Raw genomic sequence first — 24,204 nt, 5'->3', positions numbered from 1 at the left:
CGTGGGGAGAATAAAGATGAACTGAAATCTCGTATTTTGAACTCTGAATCATGTAGACCTCAAGGGCCATTCCCTAAAGACATTCAAACAAATAGATCTTTTTCAAAAGACTATTATTTTTTCGAAACAAAAACTGGTCAAAAAATTGAGCGGTTTTGGCTTTGCTACTCTCCGTCTTTAAACGGAGTGTATTGTGAACCATGTTGGTTGTTCGCTAACAGACTTGATAAAAACTTTAACAATGCATGGACTTCGGGGAAAATCAATGATTGGAGAAATCTGTCAACAAAAATGAAAGACCACGAATTGAGTAAGTGCCATATTAATGCATGTATCTCTTATAGAATGAGAAAAAATAACAGAGATATCAAAATGCTTTTTTATGACAAAAAAGAAACACTGATTAAAGTAATAAAGAGAATTTTGGATGTTATCATAACAATATCAACCTGTAATCTAGCTTTCAGAGGGCATCGGTCTGAAAGCATAAAAAATGTTCAAAGTGAGTCAGGAAATTTTCTGAATATTATTGATCTCCTTTCTAGATACGACCCTATTTTAAAGAATCACCTGGAAAACGAAGATAGTAGGGTAAAATACTTAAGCCCTTCAATTCAAAACGAACTTATTCAATTGACATCTCATCAGATTTTGAGTGAAATATTGACTGATGTTCAACAGTCTCCATTTTTTTCTCCCATTTTAGATACTACACAAGACATTTCAAAAATTGATCAGTTATCAATAATTTTAAGATATGTTTTATACAAACCAGACCTAAATCAGCTTCAGATAACGGAATCCTTTTTTTGTGCAAGTACTAGACCAGTCAGCCGAAGGACTAGAGGAGCTTGTAGTTAAATTTATAGAAGAAAAAAAAATACCTTTTGATAAGTGCCGAGGTCAGGGATATGATGGCGCTTCTGTCATGAGTGGAATTTACACAGGACTGCAGACCAGAATAAAATCAAAGTCCTAACGCTGAGTACGTTCATTGTGCTAGTCACAAGTTAAATTTAGTTTTAAACGACAGTGTGAAATCAATTTCAGAGATTTCATCATTCTATGATACAATAAACAGTATATACGTATTTTTCGGCCAAAGCCTACCAAGATGGCAATGTTTAAAAGAATTAACCGACTCGTGTGTTATCAAGTTAACCTTGAAAAAACTCTGTCCTACTAGGTGTATGTGAATTTAGTACTTTTACACTAGGATAGCCCCTTAATTTTACTTTCAATTAATTTTTTGAATAATAACTTTTTAATAATTAACTTTAAAATAACTGTTATATGTATTTCTTTGTATAATCTTTCTCTGGATGTTAGTTTCGTTGGAGGTTGGGGGGGGGGAGGAGGGCGGAGAATAAGTCTGAGAATAGGGGCGCACGAGGAATACTTGCATTGGGGCACAGGTCAGACTAGTTACGCCACTGGATATGAATTGATTTGAAAAACAAAAAACAAAAGATGTAAATCTTTGAAACACACTCAGTGATCAAAAGATCTAAGTTATTGGTTTACCGACCAATCGTAACTAAATTAAACAGTGAAATAGAGAATGTTGAAAAATCCCCTTACGAACAATTCACACATCCACCATTTCAGGGTGGGAAAAATTTTTTGAATAGAATCAAAGATCCAAACACCAGTTCTCAGAAATGTGTTTCGCCCTCTTCAAACCTCTCTGGGCTCATCAGTGAAGATGAGAGTTTGAATATCTCCAGACACATTCTATCAAAAAACAACATTCGAGACCCAGACATAGCAGGAGCGTATATCTACGCCGCATAATCTGACCATGACAGTCTCAGTTTTAATTCCCTAATTACTATAAGTAAAATATATGTTTGAAAAACAAAAAACAAAAGATGTAAATCTTTGAAACACACTCAGTGATCAAAAGATCTAAGTTATTGGTTTACCGACCAATCGTAACTAAATCAAACAGTGAAATAGAGAATGTGGAAAAATCCCCTTAAAACAATTCACACATCCACCATTTCAGGGTGGGAAAAATTTTTTGAATAGAATCAAAGATCCAAACACCAGTTCTCAGAAGAGACACATGAAGAGGGCGAAACACATTTCTGAGAACTGGTGTTTGGATCTTTGATTCTATTAAAAAAAATTTTCCCACCCTGAAATGGTGGATGTGTGAATTGTTCGTAAGGGGATTTTTCCACATTCTCTATTTCACTGTTTGATTTAGTTACGATTGGTCGGTAAACCAATAACTTCGATCTTTTGATCACTGAGTGTGTTTCAAAGATTTACATCTTTTGTTTTTTTTTGTTTTTCAAAAATATATTTTACTTATAGTAATTAGGGAATTAATACTGAGACTGTCGTGGTCAGACTATGCGGCGTAGATATACGCTCCTGCTATGTCTGGGTCTCGAATGTTGTTTTTTGATGGAATGTGTCTGGAGATATTCAACCTCTCATCTTCACTGATGAGCCCAGAGAGGTTTGAAGAGGGCGAAGCACATTTCTGAGAACTGGTGTTTGGATCTTTGATTCTATTCAAAAAATTTTTCCCACCCTGAAATGGTGGATGTGTGAATTGTTCGTAAGGGGATTTTTCCACATTCTCTATTTCACTGTTTGATGAATTGATTTCATCAATTTCGAATTACTACTGCCGGCTATAGACGTCCCTTTTGGGTAGGTCAAAGGTTATTTCAACGCATGCTTTTTTGAATTTAACTTTTAAGAATTTGTGGTATTAGATTATTAAATTGAGGGGTGTAAAATCAAAGGCGGCAATCTCCACTTTTTCATGTTTTGGGTTAGGGACGCCATTTGTTGCGTTTCTTTATTATCTGTTAGACAAAACTATTTGTAAAAACCAAAAGCGGTCTTAACTGTATACAAATCGCAGTGAAAAATTCATGTTAGGATCAAAAGCAGCAATATCCATAGCTGAGTGCGTACCAAACACGGCAATCTCCGCTGCGGGCCAATAAGAACCACGTTGCACTCGCACGTGATCAACTGTGTGTGAATGTCATGAACTCTGTCAAAACCTGTGAATATATACCCGAACTTCCGGATACTTTTTTATGTGATATGCATTTAAATTGCTTTTACATTATTGTTGAATATCAAAATATATTTTTCTTCACTAAGTAACCGGCACAATGATGTTTAATTAGTTTCAAAACTGGTAATATCCTTATAGATCATTTTCATATCAGTCAATCTACTAGCGTTGCAAACAAAAGCGGCAATCTCCAAAAAAAAATATTTAAAAAAAGGAAAATAAATAATTTTCTTAAGCTCCTCCTTCTGGACATCCGATCACAAACTAAATTTTATATGATTCTTATTAGTTTTATTGCGTTAATTTAATTTTGCTAGTTTCTACAGTTTTTCGCGGTTTGCCAAAATTATGGAAATGGGAGATTGCCGACTTTGATTTTACACCCCTCAATTGTGAGACATTCTAGTACTAAAAGGTACTCTTGCTTAGGTAGGATACATCGTTTTCTATAAAAATCGATTTGATAATTTCTCGATATTTCGTCATGAAAATTAAAATATTAGGTATATATCGCTACTTCAGTACAAAAGGGCCACAAATCAAAAAATACGAAAATCGCGTTTATTGAAAAAATCTAACCTTAAGCAGTCATATTTTTATATACCACTGAAACCCCCATGTATTTTACGTTTTTTAATATCGAAATAACACTTGCGCCCTTTTTGCATTTTTATGTTTGAAAGAAAAAATATGGACAAAACCGCCACTTTGTTAGTTGTGTCCTGGCAGTCGAAGTGAACGCACGTTTCCTTTGTGCTAAAGAGCCACATTTCAAAAAACCCTAGTCGTTGTTACCGTTTTTATAAACGAAAGTGCCACATTCCGAAATACGTCCGTTTGGCACAGAAGATTCACGTAAGTACATTATTATTTCTTAAGCAAAAGAGATGTGTAACGAAATACGGCCATTTTATACAAAATATTCGCATAATATATATTTTTTTTTCTCAATCAAAAACGATGTATTACAGAATACGTTCATTTTGCTTATGATATTCTCGTAGTTAGTATATCATTTAAAATAAAAAAAGGGCCATATATTGGGACACGACTATTTTGCATTTTTTATGACAGTCAAATGTTATTATTAGAAAGTAAAATGCCGTTGTTTTATTTACTTGCACAGTAGACTCTCTCCATAACGAGAACTGAAATGGCGGACCAAGACTCTCGTTATAAGCAGATCTCGTTATATCAGACAACAATAATATTGAAATGTTTTGATGCCTCTTATGTAGTTTATTAAGCCCTTAATGTACACGCTCTGATACGAGAGCGTGCCTTATTGGCAATTTTGTACACGCTCTGACACGAGCGACCATTAACCCATTAGACCTATTTATGGGATATTAAAAGTTTAATTTTTTTCAACCATTAACATTTTTGCTTAAATTGTAAGAAAAAATTTACCCTGTATATTTTATGATCTAGTAAACTAGTTAATACACTTTGTTTGATTATATTACAAACACCCATTCAGTAAAAAAAATTATAAACATTGGTCAAATTTTTTTACCTCGTCTAGATTTACACATTTAATAATGAAAATTTCATTTCGGCACTATTTTTGTCTCTCTATGGGTTATTATTGTTGAGTAAGGTTTATTACATCCGATAGTCATAAATAAATCTGGTAAAAATATATTGCTGAACAGTAAATGAAGTTTACCTCCGAGGTCCAGATTTATTTATTATATCTAATAACTTGCCCTAGGAACCGTTGACAATTGATACATTGAATTTTGTTGAATTGTTAAAAACTGTTTTTATTGGAGACACTAAACAGCTGTAAAACATTGATACCTTTTTTTATTATCCAGCTAGTGTTGACATTAAGTTATAAATTGTACCTTTTAGTAGTAGTTTTGGAATTAACTTTTGTTATTTTTGTAGACTGACATTGTAATATTTTTTTTGATAAGATAAGACTTTTTGTAATAATTTTACTCAAAATCTACATTAATTAGTGACAAAAACATTGATTAAAATGTTTGTTTTTTTGGTATGTGTCCGTTTATTTCAAATTCCTATCATGACATAAGAAATATTTTTTATACAAAAGGGCCATATCTGCTAATATCTCTTTCAGGAAAATACTTACGCTGTATCTAAATAAAATATCAGATACAGTTTAAATTTACCTTTCTATCAATATATTACTTGCATATCAATGATAAAAAATAAAAGAAAAATGAACCAAAAATAAATGTCAAAACTTTTGAGTAGCTCCTCTGTAAAAACTGTGATTTTGATTTGTGGCCCTTTTGTATTGAAGTAGCGATATGTTACAGTTCAAGTTGCTTATCAGGTTGGAGTTGACTATTCCTAGTTCGAGTCAACTCAAACGGCTGGTTTCAGTAAAAGTTGATTATAAATATAAAATGAAGATTTTGATTCAACATTTACTAGTAAAAGTAGACTCCAACTAGTTAAAGTATAATGTTCCCAATGCCATTTAGTAAAAGTTGATTCACACAAACAACCGATTCTAGAATAATGTTACTGGATATTAGGCCAGGAAATGAAGCATTGTGGCTGGCAATTTTTTTGTCCAACATGGATTTACTTGAAATTTTGACAAAAGGTAGGAAATAACCCAAGGATCATTTTCTAAATCATGCCGCTCTACGTTAAAACCTTAGGGGTGGTTGCCAGCCCAGCTCGGGGGCAGGAATTTTTCATTATATTTTAACCATGGAAATCGATGGAAAATGTAATTCTAACAAAAACATGTTTATTACGTTTTCTTCGTAAAACTAATATTTTTTCAAGTTATTCGTGGTTGAAAGTAACAGTTTTTGACGAAAAAATCGACTTTTTTAGAGGGATTTTTGAGAATAACTCAAAACATATACACTTAATAAAAAAACTGTAGCATTAAAAATTGTGTCTCTTACAAACACAAACAAAATCCTTTTTTTATAATTTTTCTACAACGAATAGAAATTTTTTCGTCAAATGCATAATTTGAAATATTCAAAGCCAAATAACAGAAAAACTTTCGTCAAATGCATAATTTGAAATATTCAAAGCCAAATAACAGAAAAACTTTGCATTTTTCGAGGAAACGAATACTTTAAGTATATAATTAGACCTTTCAAAAAAGTTTCAAGCATAAAAATTGAGCTACTTACGATCAAAATAAGGTCGGTACCTAGTTTTGCTACGAAAAAATCAGTGAAAGCAACCCCCTAACTAACCACCTACTTAAAATTGATTTTCGGACTTCTGTAATTATTTTTATATATGTATTACCAATACACCCAAGAAGTTTGACCTATTTAAAATTTAAAAAAATTGAAGTTTAAAGATAAAATATATATAGCTCCAACAAGGGTGGCTTTAAGTGTTGAGATGTTATGATATTATATCCTAAAGCATAAAACAATCATTATTTAACTAATAAAACCAAATGTTGACCATATTAAAATTTAAAATGCTATTTTATATATTTTTTTAATTATAGGTAGTTATTACCCTTAAAAAACCAAAAGCGTACAACTGATCAATATAGAAAAGTAACTAGAGGGTAAAATGACCCTAATCCCAAAATTTTCGTACAAATCGATGCTGGACGAAAAAATTGCGCGGTTTTCCCTTTTTTCAGCTTCATTTATTGGCCTATATGTGCAAATCATGATAAGTAGTTGAAACGGTCAAAACAAAGAGACGCAGTCATCAAAAAAGCACGTGAGATTATACTGGTATAATCAACATTTACTGAATCGATCCAGGAATAGTCAACACCAACTAGTAAAAGTTGAATTAAATTTTTCAAATCAACTTTTACTGCTCGTTTTAATTTAAAAATTATCTTTTGGTTCAATAAATGCACAAAATTCCTGAAAATTTTTTAGGAAAGTATAGTCCGTTCTTTAACGGTAAAATATTGCAAAACCTCTAAATTTTAAAGAACCGCTTGGATTGACATGAAATTTGGCATACACATAGCTAACAAGTCAGAGAAAAAAGTGATATTGTGCCGATATGTGCTTTTGCCCTGGGAGTGGTTTTCACCCCCTCTCGGAGGGTGAAAAATATTCGTCCAAAGAAAGTCAGGAAATGGATAAACTGGCTAATTTTAAGTAACTTTTGTTCTATAGAGTTTTTTCACTAAGTCAATACTTTTCGAGTTATTTGACAGTGAATATGTTCATTTTCTCAACAAAATAACCACGTTTTTAGACGGTTTTTCGCAAATAACTCAAATAGTAACTATTTTGTCGAAAAAATATTCTTAACAAAAATATAGCCTGCAAGAAATTAAAAAAAAAAGATGTTCATATCACGTCTCTACACCTAGTAGAAGCAGAGTTATAGCTAATGAAAAATAGGTTCATATTCGTCAAATTCCAAATGGAATACTTTAACGTGAAATAATCAAAAATGAAGTACATTTCGGGAAAAACTCATTAAAACTTATTTAAAGTGTTTAAAAAAAGCGTCATTTTTGTTTTATAAAAAAAATTTCTAACATCAAAATTAAACAATTTACGCTCAAAATAAAGTTAGTCCCTTTTGGTTTTGTTAAAAAAATCGAGAAAATCACCCCCTAATTAGTATCTTAGATGAACTTAATCGTTACGACTTCACAAGTTTCTTGACTCGTGTATATATTGTTTATATGATCTGTAAGTTTTATCGGTTCAAAGTCCTTATTATTGAAAGCGCTGTCGTTAAAATGGGTTGAACGAATCACTGATCACGAATGTATGCGAATTTAGAAACACCACATCTTAATCAATTTTTGTCTATAACAGAAAAACAAAAAATACATGATATTCAGAAAAGTAAATCTGACTTTTTTTTGTTTTTCGAGATTTTTGGTATCTCTAATAATTTTTAAGTTATTCTGAAAAAAATCATATATTTCAAAATTTAAATTTTTAAAAATTTTATTTTGAAACAAAATTTTTCCAAAAATAAACACTTTGAATCGATGAAAGTTGCAGATCATATAAACACAACATAAGTAAAATAATTTGTGGAGCGGTAACGATTAATTTCATTTAAGTTGCTAATTAGGGGGTGGTCTTCCCGATTTCTTTTTGAAAAAACAAAAGGGACCAACTTTATTTTGAGCGTAACTTGCTTAAATTTCATGCTAGAAACTTTTTGTAAAAACATAAACAAAGCTTTTTTTAAACAATTTAAAAAAAGTTAAAATGGGTTTTCCCCAAAAAGTGCTTAATTATTTGGATATTTCACGTCGAAATATTCTATTTGAAATTTGGTGAATATGAATCTATTTTTCATTGGCTATAACTCTGGTTTTACAAGATCCAGAAACCTAACGCACACCATTTTTTTTTACTTTTTTATAGGCTATATTTTTATTAAGAACTTTTTTTCCACAAAATACTTACTTTTTGAGTTATTTGCAAAAAACCGTCTAAAAATGTGGTTATTTTGTTGAAAAATGAACATATTCACTCGCAAATAACTCGAAAAGTGTTGACTTGGCGAAAAAGCTCTATAGAACAAAAGTTACTTAAAATTAGTCAGTTTACCCATTTCCGGACTTATTTTGGACATATATTTTTTCACCCCCAATAGGGGGTGAAAGTCACCCCAAGACAAAAGCACACATCGGCACAATATCACTTTTTTTCTTTGACATGTAAGCTATACGTATGCCAAATTTCATGTCAATCCAAGCAGTTCTTTAAAATTTAGAGGAAAAAAACGTGAAATAATGGACTAGTAAGCAAAAAATAATCAAATTAACAAAATGTTTCAAATGAACAATAGTATATTGTACAACAAGAGAGAAAAAAGACATATTTCTCACGAGCGCAGAAGTTCGTTGGCACGAGACGAGGTACGAGGAGAGTGCCGCAAATCAAGCGAGGGAGAAATGTGTCGTTTTCTCACGTGTTGTGCACTGTACTTTTTCTATGGATGCGTTTTTGTCAAGAGTTCAAACTTCAAAATTAAATAGTTTAGGTGATTTTATGTAGATTATATGCCAAAATTAACATAAAGTACATATTATACACATATGTGGGTATATAATATTCTTAATATTTATATACTTTTATTTATTTAAAATTATAATTACCAGTTATATTTGAACTGTTTTGAAAAATAATTCCTGGTATGTTTTCATTTGACACATTTTATTTGACAAAAAAATTTGTGTTTGTATTGTGCATATTACCATGGAAACCGCGATTCTACGTATGGAATCCGTGAAAAAAAATATTTCTCACTGCAATGGCCGACTTTTTTCACAGCCTAAGAAATTGTTCGTTTTGAATGTATGTAAGTAGTAAGAGACGTTGCACATTGTATAGCATCCATAGAAAAATACATTTGCCAATATCCTAGTAATTACTGAACACTAAGAAGCAATACTTACAGTAACAAGCTTTATTCTTATCTTTATCTGGATGATAATGATTAAGTGTGTCACACTCATCGCAAGTATTTCCAATCGTTCCCTTCGTCAAACAATTGCATTCTCCAGTGTTTTTATTACAATCTCTAGCATCAAGACCGCATTGACACTTTTTACATTGGTCTCCATTTAAAGTGGTTCCCCAGTAGCCTTTCATACATTGCTGACAGCTCCTTCCTGTGGTACTGTTACTGGAATTAATTTTACAAATGAATACGTTGGATGAAGAAACGTTCAGAAAAACGGCTAAATAAAGAAAAGAAAAGGGCAAAAAGGAAAAGTCTGACAAAAAACAAAAAAGACAAAATATATTCTCCTTCTCTCATGGCCGAATCAGCTCATCTAAACCACAACCGATCACAACAGAACACGAACAAAAATACCAAATACCAAAAATATCCTCCAACGAAATAAAATTATATCGGATCCTGAAATACCATAATCTTACCAAATTGATGTTCAGGTCATAGAAACACAGGGAATACTCTACACTCTACACATACGGCACTAGTCCTAAATAACTGATTAGTCAGAAGATGACAAGCTGGACATATATAAGGGTGTAACAAAAATACAGGTCATAAATTTAATCACATATTCTGGGACCAAAAATAGTTCGATTGAACTTAACTTACCTTCGTACAAATGTGCATATAAAAAAAGTTACAGCCCTTTGAAGTTACAAAATGAAAATCGATTTTTTCCAATATATCGAAAACTATTAGAGATTTTTTATTGAAATGGACATGTAGCATTCTTATGGCAGTGGTATCTTAAGAAAAAATTATAGTGAAATTTGGACTCCCCTTAAAAATGTAATGGGGGTTTTGTTCCTTTAAACCCCCTCAAACTTTTGTGTACGTTCCAATTTAATTATTGTTTTAGTACCGTTAGTTAAACACAATGTTTTAAAAACTATTTTCCTCTTAGTACATTTCGAAAAGTTTTTATCGAGATATTTTGAATATTTTTCAAATCCCCCACGTATTTGTATATGATTAAGTACGATTATTAGTCTAGTAAAATAAAATTACACTACATGTAAATCAAAATGTAAATTCGTACAGGTTGAAACAAATTTTATATCAAAGTTTAGGTGGGTACAAAAGATATTTTCAAGAAAGTATCCAAATCATACAAGGGGATCATTGTTTAAATAATTAAAAATGGGTCATTTTTGCAAAAAAAAATACTTTTTTAACTGCTGAGGTCATTCAATTACTAATGAAGGTCTATAGGATTTTTTCTGCAAAGCTAACGGATAAATCTTTCACATAAGACTTACTAAATTAAATTTGACCTCCTATTTATTTAAATAATTATACATAAAACTTTAAAAACAAATTTGCAAAAAAATATTTTTAGCGTTCTAAATAAGCACTATAAAATATTTTATTTTACAGAAGAAGTTGCGCTATGTTATCAGTATTAATAAAAAAAAATTGGTGCAAAAATATTTAATATTTTTTGAGATATTGAATTTGTTTTTTAAATATTACTCTATTTCAATTGCAAAAACGCGGTTGTTGCCAAAGAAATATTCACCTTTGTTAAATCTTATTATTTTTGTTTTTGTGTATATTTTCGATAAATATATTGATACATTTAAATTTCAATTAAACTTCCCCCTAAAATGGCATTTGAACATTATTCAAATTTGTTTATAATTTGTTTTTTTAATAACGTCGCGGGGATTAAATATTTTGAAATGCCGTTTCGATAATTGGGTTGCTGGGAATTTTTCAATAATTAAAAATTTTTTTTGTCTTTTTTCCTCTTCTTTTTTTTTCTTGGAGTTATATTACTACGGGCCCTTTTAGGGTTAAATTTTATTAAGAACGTCGAATCTCTAAGTTATAGATTCTAGACCTAAAAATATTAAGATTTAACTAAAATCTCTTAAATAAAATGTGGCTACTTACTGAGTTACAGGGTGTTTTATTTAAAAACTAAAAAATTATTCTTACCAAGTACTTTAAAAGTATTTGATGTATCCTTATCATACTTGGCATAAAGCGTGAGTACTATACAGTCTACTAAATTGTGATAAATAAAAGTTTCTAGCTACTACCAGAGGCGTACGACGGGGATAGTTATTGGTTGACCCTTCCCAAATTCTACGCTACTGAGGGAATTACTATTTTAGCGAAATTTTTCGATTCTCCAATACTTTCTATATAAATAATACACTCTTCACTGGTAACGATTATGTCATTAGTTTTCGAGATATTGGACGTTAAAAATGAAACGGCATAGTTATTTTGATTCATCCATTCATTAATTATTTTAAACTTCCAATATCTCTCAAACTGATGACTTTATCGATAACAATAAAGCTTATTTACATACAAAGTATTGGAGAATCGAAAAATTTCGCTTAAATAGTAATTAACTCAGTGGCGTAGAATTTGGGAAGGGTCATTCATTCACTATCCCCTGTCGTACGTCTCTGGCACTAGCTAGAAACGTTTATTAATCACAATTTAGTAGGGTGTATAATAGCCACACTTTCTGCCAAGTATGGTAAGGATACGTCAAATAGTTTTAAAGTACTTGGTAACAATAATTTTTAAAGTTTTAAATAAAACACCCTGTAACTCAGTAAGTAGTCACATTTTATTTAAGATATTTTAGTTAAATCTTAATATTTTTAGGTCTAGAATCTACAACTCAGAGACTCGACATTCTTAATAAAATTTAACCCTAAAAAGGTCCGTAGTAATATAACTCTAAGAAAAAAAAGAAGAAGAAAACACGACAAAAAAATGTTCTTAATTAGTAAAAAATTCCCAGGAACCCAATTATCGAAACGGCATTTCAAAATACTTTATCCCCGCGACGTTATTAAGAAAACAAATTATAAACAAATTTGAATAATTTTCAAATGCCATTTTAGGGGGGAAGTTAATTGAAATTTAAATTTACCAATACATTTATCGAAAATATATATGAAAATAAAAATAATGAGGTCTTAAACAGGTGAACATTTCTTTGGGAACAACCGCGTTTTTGCAATTGAAAATATAGTAATATTTAATAAAAAAATTCAATATCTCAAAAAATATTAAATATTTTTCAACCAATTTTTTTTGCTTAATACTGGTAACATAGCGCAACTTAGTCTTTAAAATAAGATATTTTATAGTGCTTATTTAAAACGCTAAAAATATTTTTTTGCAAATGTGTTTTTAAAGTTTTATATTCAATTATTTAAATAAATAGGAGATCAAATTTAATTTAGTAAGTCTTATGTGAAAGATTTACCCTTCAACTTTGCAGAAAAAAGTCCCATAGACCTTCATTAATAAGTGAATTACCTTAGCAGTTAAAAAAGTATTTTTTGTGCAAAAATGACCCCTTTTTAATTATTTAAACAATGATCCCCTTGTATGATTTGGATATTTTCTTGAACATATCTTTTGTACCCACCTAAACTTTGATATAAAATTTGTTTTAACCTGTACGAATTTACATGTTGACTTTTTTTTTATTTTATTAGGCTATATGGAGACTTGGTAATAATATGAAAATTTATTTATGATTTACATTTTTAGGTACATTTTGAACCATATTAAAAAAGAAGCAGCATCTCAATAAAGGGTGCCTTATCGAAAAAATACAAAGAGGCAAAAAAGTTTTAAAAACACTGTGTTTAACTAATGGTACCGCAGTAATAGTTTAATTGGAACGTACACAAACATTTGGGGGGTTTAAAGGCACAAAACTCCCATACATTTTGTATGTAAACGTACTTAAAAAGAAGCCGCATCCCGATAAAAACTGCCTTATCGGAAAAATAGTAAGAGGCAAAAAATTTTGAAAATATTGAATTTAACTACCACAATAATAATTACCACTATGGTACCACAATAATAATTTAATTGGCACGCTCACAAAAGTTTGGGGGGGGGGGGGCCTTTAAGGGAACAAAACCCCATAAAATTTTTAGGGGGCGCACAAATTTCACTATATTTTTTCTTTAAGATGTACCTGCCATAAGAATGCCGCATGTCTATTTTCAATAAAAAATCTCTAATAATTTTCGATATATTCGAGAAAATCGATTTTCATTTTGTAAATTCAAAGGGCTGTAACTTTTTTTATGTGCATATTTGTACTAAGGTAAGTTAGGTTTATTCGAACTATTTTTGGTCAGAATATGTACTTTAATTTATGTCCTGTATTTTTGTTACACCCTGTAATTACTAAAACTTCATTATAGTCTGACTTACATTGTTGCAAAAAATTTAATTGGGAAAAATCTAGTAATAGTTGTTATTTATGTACCAAGTCAGGAAAGTGACTGTTTATCGAAAGAGTCTGATATTACGAGCAGAACGAGGGTAGCGAGCATAGCGAGTAACAGACGAGTTCGATAAAGAGTTTTTGCTGACGTGGTGCATAGAAAATTTTATCACCAACATAATTTGATATTAATTTTAACACCTACTTGTATCCCGAATAAAGTACGTGCCTCCTAGTGGCGGGATACGGGCAAAAATACATTGGCTTATAGGGCAGTCCTTACAGTAGGGATCCTGGCCTATACAAAAAAATGCAGGCGGGTGTGGGGTAATACTGCACTTTGGTTGCATTGGTGGTGTACTGGCTTAACGTGCAGGGCACGGTATGGTGCTGATAGAAAAGGCATTCAGGCATCAAATATCCAAACAAAATATTTTAAGGCCATAAAAATGAAAATACCTTCTCCAAAGATATAAAACTTTATACTGAAATGATGGCATCTCCTGAGGTAAAATATACCGGAAGTAAAATGAGTCTCAGTTAGGATTTCCAGGTGAGGACTATCTCAGGGGGAATACCATTGCAGGTTTCAAAAATCAGGATAGGGTCGTGGAATATTGGTAGTCTTACAGGTAAAAGTCTGGAGTTAGTGGATGCGCTCAAACGAAGGAGACTTCAAGTTGCTTGCATTCAAGAAACTAGGTGGCAAGGTGAAAGGGCGAAAGAACTAGGTGAAGGTTAAAAATTGTGGTATGCAGGGAGTAGTAACACTAGAAATGGAGTTGGTATAATTGCTGATAGTGAAATAAAAGATAACGTAGTGGAAGTTGTAAGAACGAGCCGTAGAATGATGTCAGTGAAATTTGTAATTGATAAAGAGGTATAGTCGGTTCGCTAAACTCAGACGCAACTGGCTAGATAGTTTAGTCGATATTTTTTTTGTTTTTTGCCAATTTTGCAAAAATTGGCAAAGTTACTAAATATTTAGTGATTATTAACTATTTAAAAATTATTTTTTGCCAATTTTGCTAAAATTGGCAAAATTGCCGACTAAAATATCTAGAAAGTTGCGTCTGAGTTTAGCGAACAGACTATATTGAATGTTGTGTGTGTGTTTATGCTCCCCAAATATGTCTGGGTGAGAATGAAAGAAGAGCTTTCTATGACCCATTAGGAGACGTCCTGAGTGATATTCCATCAGAGAAGAAAGTTATAATAGGAGGTGATTTCAATGCACATGTGGGCCAAGCCAAGGCAGGATACGAAGCAATACATGGGGGATTAGGCTTTGGAACTAGAAATGAAGCTGGAGATGACGTGCTTGAATTGGCAACAGCATTGGATATGGCAATTGTTAACACATTTTTTTAAAAGAGAGAAACTCAACTTATTACCTACAACAGTGGACAACATCAATCCAAAATAGACTACTTCGTGATAAGGAAAGAAGACATACGTGAATGCAAGGACTGCAAGGTAATAGTTAGGGAGACAGTAAGCCAACAACATAAGCTGCTTGTTCTGGACATCGAAGTAAAAAAGCGAAACTAAACAAAAATATCGGAGAGGACCACAAAAAATCAAGTGGTGGATGCTAAAATATGAGAAAGAAGGTCTATTCAGCAGAAGAACAGTAGGTACAAAAAATATGCTGGAACATGAAAGGAAGCCCTAATACAATTTGGAGAAAAATGGCCATTAGTATTAGAGAGACTGCAATTGAAATACTTGGGAAAACGTCAGGAAAAAAGTTTGAGGATAAAGAAACTTGGTGGTGGTCAAACGAAGTACAAGAAAAAAATAAAAGAGAAGAGAAAATATATAAAAAGTGGCTTAATTAACGGAACACTAGAGAGTAATCTGAGATATGTAGGCGATAAAATACGATAGATACGATAATTTGGGATGCAAGCTAAATGTACAACAGGATCGCAGCCTTGAAATGAAACAACTCATTGAGATGGCCAGAAACGCTTTCAATAAGGTGAAATCAGTATTATGTAATTGTGGAAAATATCATGTCATATGGTTCTTCTGAGAGGCATTTTTCAGTGCGACACAAGTGACAGAAAAAAGGCACGTCCGCGATATATACACATTTATAACATTTATCCCAGTTGTTGGTAGATGGCGCTATAATCGGAAAACAAATGATTTAAGACTTGTTTACACGGGTAGAGTTTTAAGGAGAGTAGAGTAGCGAGGAGAGTAGACTCTACTCGCTACTCTATCAAGGATGGCTTGATACCGTTCACACGAGGAGAGTACAAGTATAGTACTGATGCTAGTATTTTTATATTTTTAAACACTCTTGATTATAAGTGCACCTAAAATTCTTAATTTTTTGCTTGAGCGCGTTTACTCCAAAGCCCCCCTTTGCCATTCTTTCGACGATTTCATCCTCCACAGCTTGCCTCATACTTTTATTTCCGTAGTGTACACTACCTAAATTCCATTCACACTGGTATTCGCCATACAGATCTACAAGTTTTAAAGTTTCATCTTCGGTGAACTTCATTTTCACTACTTACACAAAACATAATTCCAGCCGGAATGACAGCGTCCCTATGTACTCTCCTACTTACTCTACTCTACCACTGCTACCAAAATTGAGCGCGTTCCATGGGTAGAGTTCGCAGGCGAGTGGACATTTTGGCGGTGGTGGTGGTAGTAGAGTAGAGTTACTTTGCCACATGTTGCTAGTCACTCTACTTTACCACCTACTATACACTCTACTTGCTACTCTACTGTGCTGAGCGTTTTTACGGGTAGAGTAACTCTACTCTATCAAGTACTTGCATCATTGCTCTACCCGTGTAAACAAGTCTTTAGGTATTTATCCATTATTTACGGATTACATATCGATACGAATATAATTTAAGTTCTGCTCAGTCTTTCAGTGTGTCATTAATAACGTAGATATAATTTTACGAATGTAGAGAATCATAGCATGACATTTTAGTTAAATCTGACACTTGTTAGAATCGTAATCATAATTTGGTATAAAAACAAATAAATTGTGTTTATTTCATTTATAAAAAGGTATGTTCTTTGATTTGTATAGTCTTATAAATTGTACAGATTATAGTCGTATAGATAATATTATTAATTTTATATCCAGACAACCAAGTGACGTCAATAACGTCGAGGAAACGTCAGCTTTTGGTTGAATATATACACGTGTTTGAACATTACGTCGTATAAACGTCTTTTGTAGGTGATTTTAAAGACGTAAGATTAATGACGTTAAAATACTTTTAAAAACACGTTTTCATTTCAGACAACCCAAATCTGACGTCACAAATAGGTTAGGAGCTTAACGAGTTAATGATTATAATGTTTATATTTAAATTTGACATGCATTTGACTCCAAACAATTTCGTTTATAAGCTTAAATTGTCATAAGAAATTTTTTATTTACTGTTTACGTGCTTTGTGTGGTATTAAAATAAGATTTTTCATTTAGATATTTAGTTGAAGAAACGTGTTAATTAAGAGATTTTTATTCGTTTTTCTCAAGTGAGTTAGTTTAATGCAATACGTCTTCTTGAAAACGGTTTGAGGTTATGTGTTTTGTTTTGGTGAATATTTTCTGTTTATGAACTAATTATGTGTTATCGAGTTTAATTTAATTAATTTGTTAATAATTTATTTATTAGTTGATATGTTGTTTCAGTTTTGACACAGTAAGTACGTATACCTATATAAAAAGTGAAAATGCTATAATGTTGCATCGAGGGTATTGTAATTCTATGCATTTGGTTTTACTTTTAGCCTATAAGCTAAATTTAAAACAGTTAAATAAAAAATTGCAATTACAACAATGCCCGTACGACTAATTATTTGATATTGTGTATTTTTAAAACTATAAAATGAAAAATAATCTAAAAAAACGACATGAAAACTACGTTTTTTATATCACGTATTTAAAACGTGATAAAAATGACGTCAGTTATGGTGGGACATATTCACATAACTTTCTACGTCGAAAAAACGTGACAAACTGACGTGGTTTGGTGATAATTATGACGTCTTTTCAACGTTTTCTGTGAAGATTTCAAAGAAATCGAAAAACTGTGACGCACTGAAAGATGCCTGTGAGAAGGAGATTATTAATATCATTACATGTAACAAACACGGAAATGTTAAGAAAGGTGAAGAAAAAAGAAATACTCAACACTATGAAGAAAAGAAAAATCAGCTACGTTGTTCACATACTAAGAAATTAAAAATATGAGTTGATGCGATTGGTTGTATAAAGGAAACTGGAAGGGAAAAGAGGACTAGAGAGAGTACGGACTACCTGGTTGAACATGTTAAAGTAGTGGAGTAGAAAAACAACAATATAACTCTTCAGAACCGCTGCAGATAGAGTAAAATGAGCCAGTGTCCTTAAAGGATGAGGCACATGAAAAAGAAGAATAAAGTGTGGACAGAGGGGAATAAAAAAAAACAGAAAACAAAAGGAATTAAATAAAATATTCTATAAAAGAATGTAGTGTGTGTGTGTCATCGAATTTCCTGACTGTGGACTTAATCTATTAGCCGAACTTATTTTTGCTCTACAGATAATTATCTCACATCAATATTACTATTAAAATAAGATTTTGTATTTTATAGATATACCTATATTCTATACGAATAAATGGATAGTTTAATCTTTAGCTACAATCATATAATATTACACATTAATATAGATATATCTATATCAAAACTATATTCTAGTATTATTCAACATTATTCTTTATTGTATGTTTTTTATTATTATTATTTTCTTTTTTTTTATTGTTTTCTTTTTTTTATTATTATTTATTTTCTTGTTTGTTTTTTTTAATTGTATTATAAGAAATGTCAACAAGGAGTACTTTTGCTCAGGAGTAATACACATACACAAGACTAGACCACGGAAAGGTAGGTAGACAAATGGGATAAACACAGGTATTAATAGTTTACAATTTTAATTTTATACTAAGTATGTGTTTAATTAAGATCTCATATACACGTTCGTCTAAACTGGATAATATTGTTATTAGATTAAAAGGTCTTGTAATATTGGTTTCTCTATATACTTGATTCATGAATTGATTTATTTCTATTATCTTTAGTCTACAGTTTAGTATCATGTGTTCTGCAGATCCTAACTCACCACATTTACAAATATTACTATCACTAAGACCTATTTTAAATTTGTGTTTTGGAACTAGGCAGTGTCCAAATCTAAGTCTGCATATGTATGAAACAACGATTTTTTCGCCGTGACAATGATTAAACTAGGATTTAGCTGGAATATTTAACTGTATGTTTTTGTAGAATATTAGACTGTAAAAATATTAGTACAATTGGACATTGAGAGGTGACTCAAATTTTTTTTGCAGAAATTGCTTGGAAATGTCTCATATAATAATATTTGAGTTATCCTCCCACACAAAAAGGTCCGGAACATTGTTTAAATAATCAAAATATCAAAAAATGAAGGAAAAATTCGATATTTTTGTTGGTTTTTCGATTATAACTTTCAAAGTATTCACTTCCGATAAAAGTTGCATTGACATAAAAGTTGCATAATTAAATTTCCTATAATATAGGATTGGTTACAAATTTTAAAAATTGTCACCCTTGTTGCATAATAGCAATAATTGCGAAAAAAAAAAAAACGATAAAAAAACAGTATACGCATTTTACGTTTTTCAACCATTTATGCTACACTTAGGACATTCATATTTTACCCAGAAAAACTATAATATGATATAAGAAAACAATACTGTAAATTTCATTAAGATCGGATCAATAGATTTTGTAAAATAAATTTTACAATACAGCTTTCGCAAAAAAATTCATTTATTCAAAATGTTGCAGGACTGAAAATAAAGCAGACAGCAAGTTGAATTATTTTTTACATATAGAAGAGTACTGTACCTTTCATTTGCAATTTGCAAAATTTAAGTCGGTTAACCACTACGGCGTCAGGAATTTTTTTAAATAAACATTATTTTTTGGTGCTACGCGCAGGACAGGGGATAGTTTGCTCTGATTGGGCATTCCAATGACCTTTGATAATGATTGATAAATTTGTTTATTGCAAAATAAAAACACATACTCTGTCGTTTGAAATAACACTTTTTTTGGAAAAAACTTTCTTTGTTCATATATTTTAAGTGAGAGAGTAAAAGTTTATTATTTTTAAACGTATGAAATTGTTTAAACAATATTTCACAGACAATAATCAAATTAGTTTGATTTTTGCGGAATTAAAATATTAAAATACAACAAAATATAGAGTAATAAAATAATATATTAGATAGATTCGACAAACTGTTGGTGGAAATCAACTTGTGTGAATCGAACACCACTGTCCTGCGCGTAGCACCAAAAATTAATGTTTATTTAACAAAATTCCTGAAGCCGTGGAAGTTAATGGATTTTAATTTTAGAAATTGCAAATGAAAGGTACAATATTCTTCTATAAGCAAAAGAAATTTCAACTTGCTCTCTGCCATATTTTCAGTCCTGCGATATTTTGAAAAAATGAATTTTTTTTGCGAAAGCTGGATTGCAAAATTTATTTTGAAAAATCTGTTTAACCGATCTCAATGAAATTTACTGTGTTCTTTTATTATGTTACAAAATTTTTTTGGGTAAAATATGAAGATCCTATGTGTAGCATAAATGGTTGAAAAACGTAAGATTCAAATACTTGTTTTTTATGGTTTTTTCGCAATTATTGCTACTTTGCAACAAGGGTGACAATTTTTTAAATTTGTTACCAATTCTATATTATAGGAAATTTACTTACGCAGCTTTTATATTAGTATAACTTTTCTCGAACGTGAACACTTCAAAAGTTATAATCAAAAAACGAAGAAAATAATCGAATTTTTCCTTCATTTTTTGACATTTTGATTATTTAAACAATGTTCCGGACATTTTTGAGTGGGAGGATAACTCAATTATTATTATAGGGGTCAATTCCAAGAAATTTCTGCAAAAAATATGAGTCACCTCTCAACGTCCAACTCAAAACAGATGCGCCCTGGACCATAGCCCTTTTGTTGAGTTGTTATACCATTGTTGCCAGGTTTTGGTTTTATTGCTGGTAATATTAGCGTAAACATCATTTAATGTTAATTTATATTCACTTTCCATTTCTTATTCGGTAGCCTTCTTAGCTAAAGTATCTACTATTTCATTGTGTTTAAGATTAGAGTGGGCTTTTACACAACAAATTGATATTTGTTTGCCCTTATCCTTAAGTGCGATATATGCTTTAATAATATCAATATATACGTAGGTTGATATGTCCTTCAAACTTTCCAGTTTGGGTAAAGTACTTTTGCTGTCTGTAAGAATTAGAAATTTTTCTTCGTTTTTGTTTATACTGCTTATATACTGCAATGCTCTCAGTATTGCAATAAGTTCTGCTGAAAATGTTGTAAAATTTTCATTCAGCCGTATACCCTCTTTATACCTTGTCCTGGGGTCCCACACGGTAGCAGCCACCCTCGAATTCATTTTTGAGGCATCGGTATAAATTTGGTAGTGTTCCGGAAATAAAGTTTCTATATCCACATTAAACATGGCATTCCTTAAGTAAACTGGAAATTTCGAGTAATCTCTCATGTAGGTTGGTTGTATGTTCGGTATAAAAGAATGTAAAAGTGAAAAACAAACCGACTAATAATTTAAAATAAGTTAAAGCAAATATGCTTACCTAACGTTTCCTACACAATGCTGACATTGGGGACCACTCCAGCCCACATCACAGATACAGAGATCATCTTTACAAACTCTATTTCCACTACAACTGGTGTCATTGCATGTCGCAAATATATTTGGAAGCACGCATATACTAGCAAAAACTGTTATAAGACAAACAAAATATTTGTGTCGATATGATTTATATATCGAGATACACATTATCTCTCGTATGTGTGTGTCTTGGGTACTCTTACAAAGAAAAACAAGAATTGATTGACCTCGAGAAGATTATAAGTAGTTGACTAAATTATTATGTTAATAACTTATGGTGTTTTTTATAAAAGAAATATGGCCTCTTAATAGTCTGGTAAAATGTGATAAAAATTTGCGATAAACGCAAATGCAGTTTACGCAATAATTGAACGAAGTTATCTACAGTAAAATAGATACAACCAAACCTATATGGAATCATCTGATATTTCTTATCATTTCAAGCGAATTAAAACAAAAGCAACATTAGAAGTGATCAGCTAAAATCCTCACTTATATTGTATATTTTGAACGATTACTTAGAATAATTAAGTTTAAAGGGAAATAAACGGACGTAGGCTTCTCAACTAGTCATATAGTCTGGGCTGTTTATCGGAGAATAGGCCATTTTTGGGAAAAGGTATTTACCAGCAATTTTATTGCTGGAATCGAATTTTATGATTGTATATATTAATAATATAGGTATGCAAAGTCCGCAGATAATGTGCTACTTTTTTTATAAACAAAATGGCGCCCGAAAATCGTGTTTTTTCAATTATTGCTTTATAACTCCGAACATTTTAACTTTACAACAAAAACACTCAAATAAAAATTCACTGCAATTAAATTCTGCATCGAGATATGTTTTTCCGATCTGCTCCGACGAAAATTTTCCTCGGAAATTCCGGGTGTTCCCAACAAAATCTTTAATTTTCAAATAAAGTTTTAGATAAGTAATTATCTACGAATAATTAAATAATTTGGTGACTTAAAGGCCTGCTTGGTTTGGATTATAGTTCCAGAAGCTGGTGAAAATTGAACGAATATTTTAGCAACAATTCAATTGTTAATGAATAATTTACGGTCGAAATAATAACCAAAATAATTATGATACACTGATCAAACTTTGAAATCTTATAAAGATAAGATGCTTATTTAATATTTTGTCAACAAAATATAATTTTTTTTTGCATAATCTTTAAATGTTTAAAAAAATAGTTATAAACAAACTAACGTTTATCAGAAAGTTTTTATTATATTCTAATTTTAAAAAATAGTTAAAATGCGTATTTCAAATATCTTGAAAATGAATGTTTTAAAACTTTTTTACAACTATTTGCAAAAAAGTTATGAAACAGCAAAATTAACATACGATTACTGCGTTGTTTATATTTTTTTTTAATTCTTTCAAAGCGTAAAAGTGAGTCTAAAGTACAAGCTAAATACTTACAAAAAATGTCGATTATTAGTTTAATGGTTAAATTTGAATTAAAGATTATAAATATATTTTTTTGTAATTTACACGCGCGAAAGTAGACTAATACAGTACCGTAGCTACACTCGGAAAAATGAAAGAATACCCATGAACAAACATATAAAACACGCTGTATTTTCCTGTCACCGTGCCACAAAGAAAATTGCCCAGCGCAAATACATGTAATAATAATTATTACATGTACTTGCGCTGGTCAATTTTTTGTGTGACACGGTGACAGAAAAATACAGCGTGTTTTATATGTTCGTTCATGGATATTCTTTCATTTTTTCTACTGTATGTATTATGCATTATACCCGTCCGCATACACAACTCGCGCGAGCTTAGTGTCAGTCGCTTCGAGTGAACATCTCCGGCTCTGTATCAAGCCTACTTTCGCGCTAAAAATTGCAAAAATTAGTATATCACTTTATGAGGCGGAGAAGCATGACTTTTCTTGACGCGCCCGATATTACGCGCCGAACGAAGTGAGGCGCGTAATAGAGGGCAAGTCAAGAAAAGTCGCTTCTTTGCCGAATAAAGTATACTATTTTTTCTTCAAACGTAGCAATTTTCAACCATAAATAGTACAATTCATACGCTATTTTTACTCGAAATTAACTGTGACAACTATCAAAGTTGTCTAGATGTTAGAAATTAAAATAATTAAGTCGTCGGTGGGATTTGCGTCTCCCTGTTTACAGTTGTTTGACAGTTGTTTGCAATTATTATTACGACGAACTTCAGCAACACTTTTAATTGATGGAGGCGGAAATCTAGAATGCCTCAAACGACATGGGGGCTGGAAATCAAGCACGGTTGCCGAAGGATATATAGAGGATTCAATAAGAAATAAGAACGATAATGCTCAAAAAATTTTAAACCCTCATGATTCGCCAACATCGGGAATGATTGCTGAAAGTTGTGCTCGACCATCAGTATCATCAACAATTAACAATGCGTATCAAGAGTCGGGAACATTTTTGCACGGTTTCAATTTTGAAAATGCCTCATTAACTAATTGTACTTTTAATATTACTATAAATAAAAATGATGTTTAATTGTTGTTAATGACATTTGTATTGTTGCTTTGTGACATGTTTCATATTGTTGCCATGACAATATTTTTCCCTCCGCCGCGCCGTAAAGAAATCGGAAAAAAAACTGCTGCCGGCGGAGACATCAAACTTTGACAGGATCAAGTTAGATAAGTAATGTCATCATTATTTGACGTTTGAAGAAAAAAGTATTTTTAATCTTTGATTAAAATAGAACCATTGAACTAATATTTGATATTCTTTGTGAGTAATTAGA

The 24,204-nt window shown here is 31.3% G+C and overlaps 1 protein-coding gene across 1 annotated transcript in view; it reads right to left on the bottom strand.

Moving 5' to 3' along the window:
• Positions 1-21,845, bottom strand: part of LOC126887664 (attractin-like protein 1) — a 32,308-nt gene extending 10,463 nt beyond the window's left edge. The window contains exons 1-2 of the mRNA XM_050655299.1: positions 21,400-21,845; positions 9,408-9,637 (exon numbers count right to left, since the gene is read on the bottom strand). Of these exons, the coding sequence (XP_050511256.1) occupies positions 9,408-9,637; positions 21,400-21,605 (436 nt within the window). The 5' untranslated portion in view covers positions 21,606-21,845. The remainder of the gene's footprint in view (positions 1-9,407; positions 9,638-21,399) is intronic.
• Between the last annotated feature and the right edge of the window lie 2,359 nt (positions 21,846-24,204).

This window comes from Diabrotica virgifera, chromosome 7 (assembly GCF_917563875.1).
Source record: "Diabrotica virgifera virgifera chromosome 7, PGI_DIABVI_V3a".
NCBI classification, from domain to species: domain Eukaryota; kingdom Metazoa; phylum Arthropoda; class Insecta; order Coleoptera; family Chrysomelidae; genus Diabrotica; species Diabrotica virgifera.
This window is presented reverse-complemented; position numbering and strand designations above follow the sequence as displayed.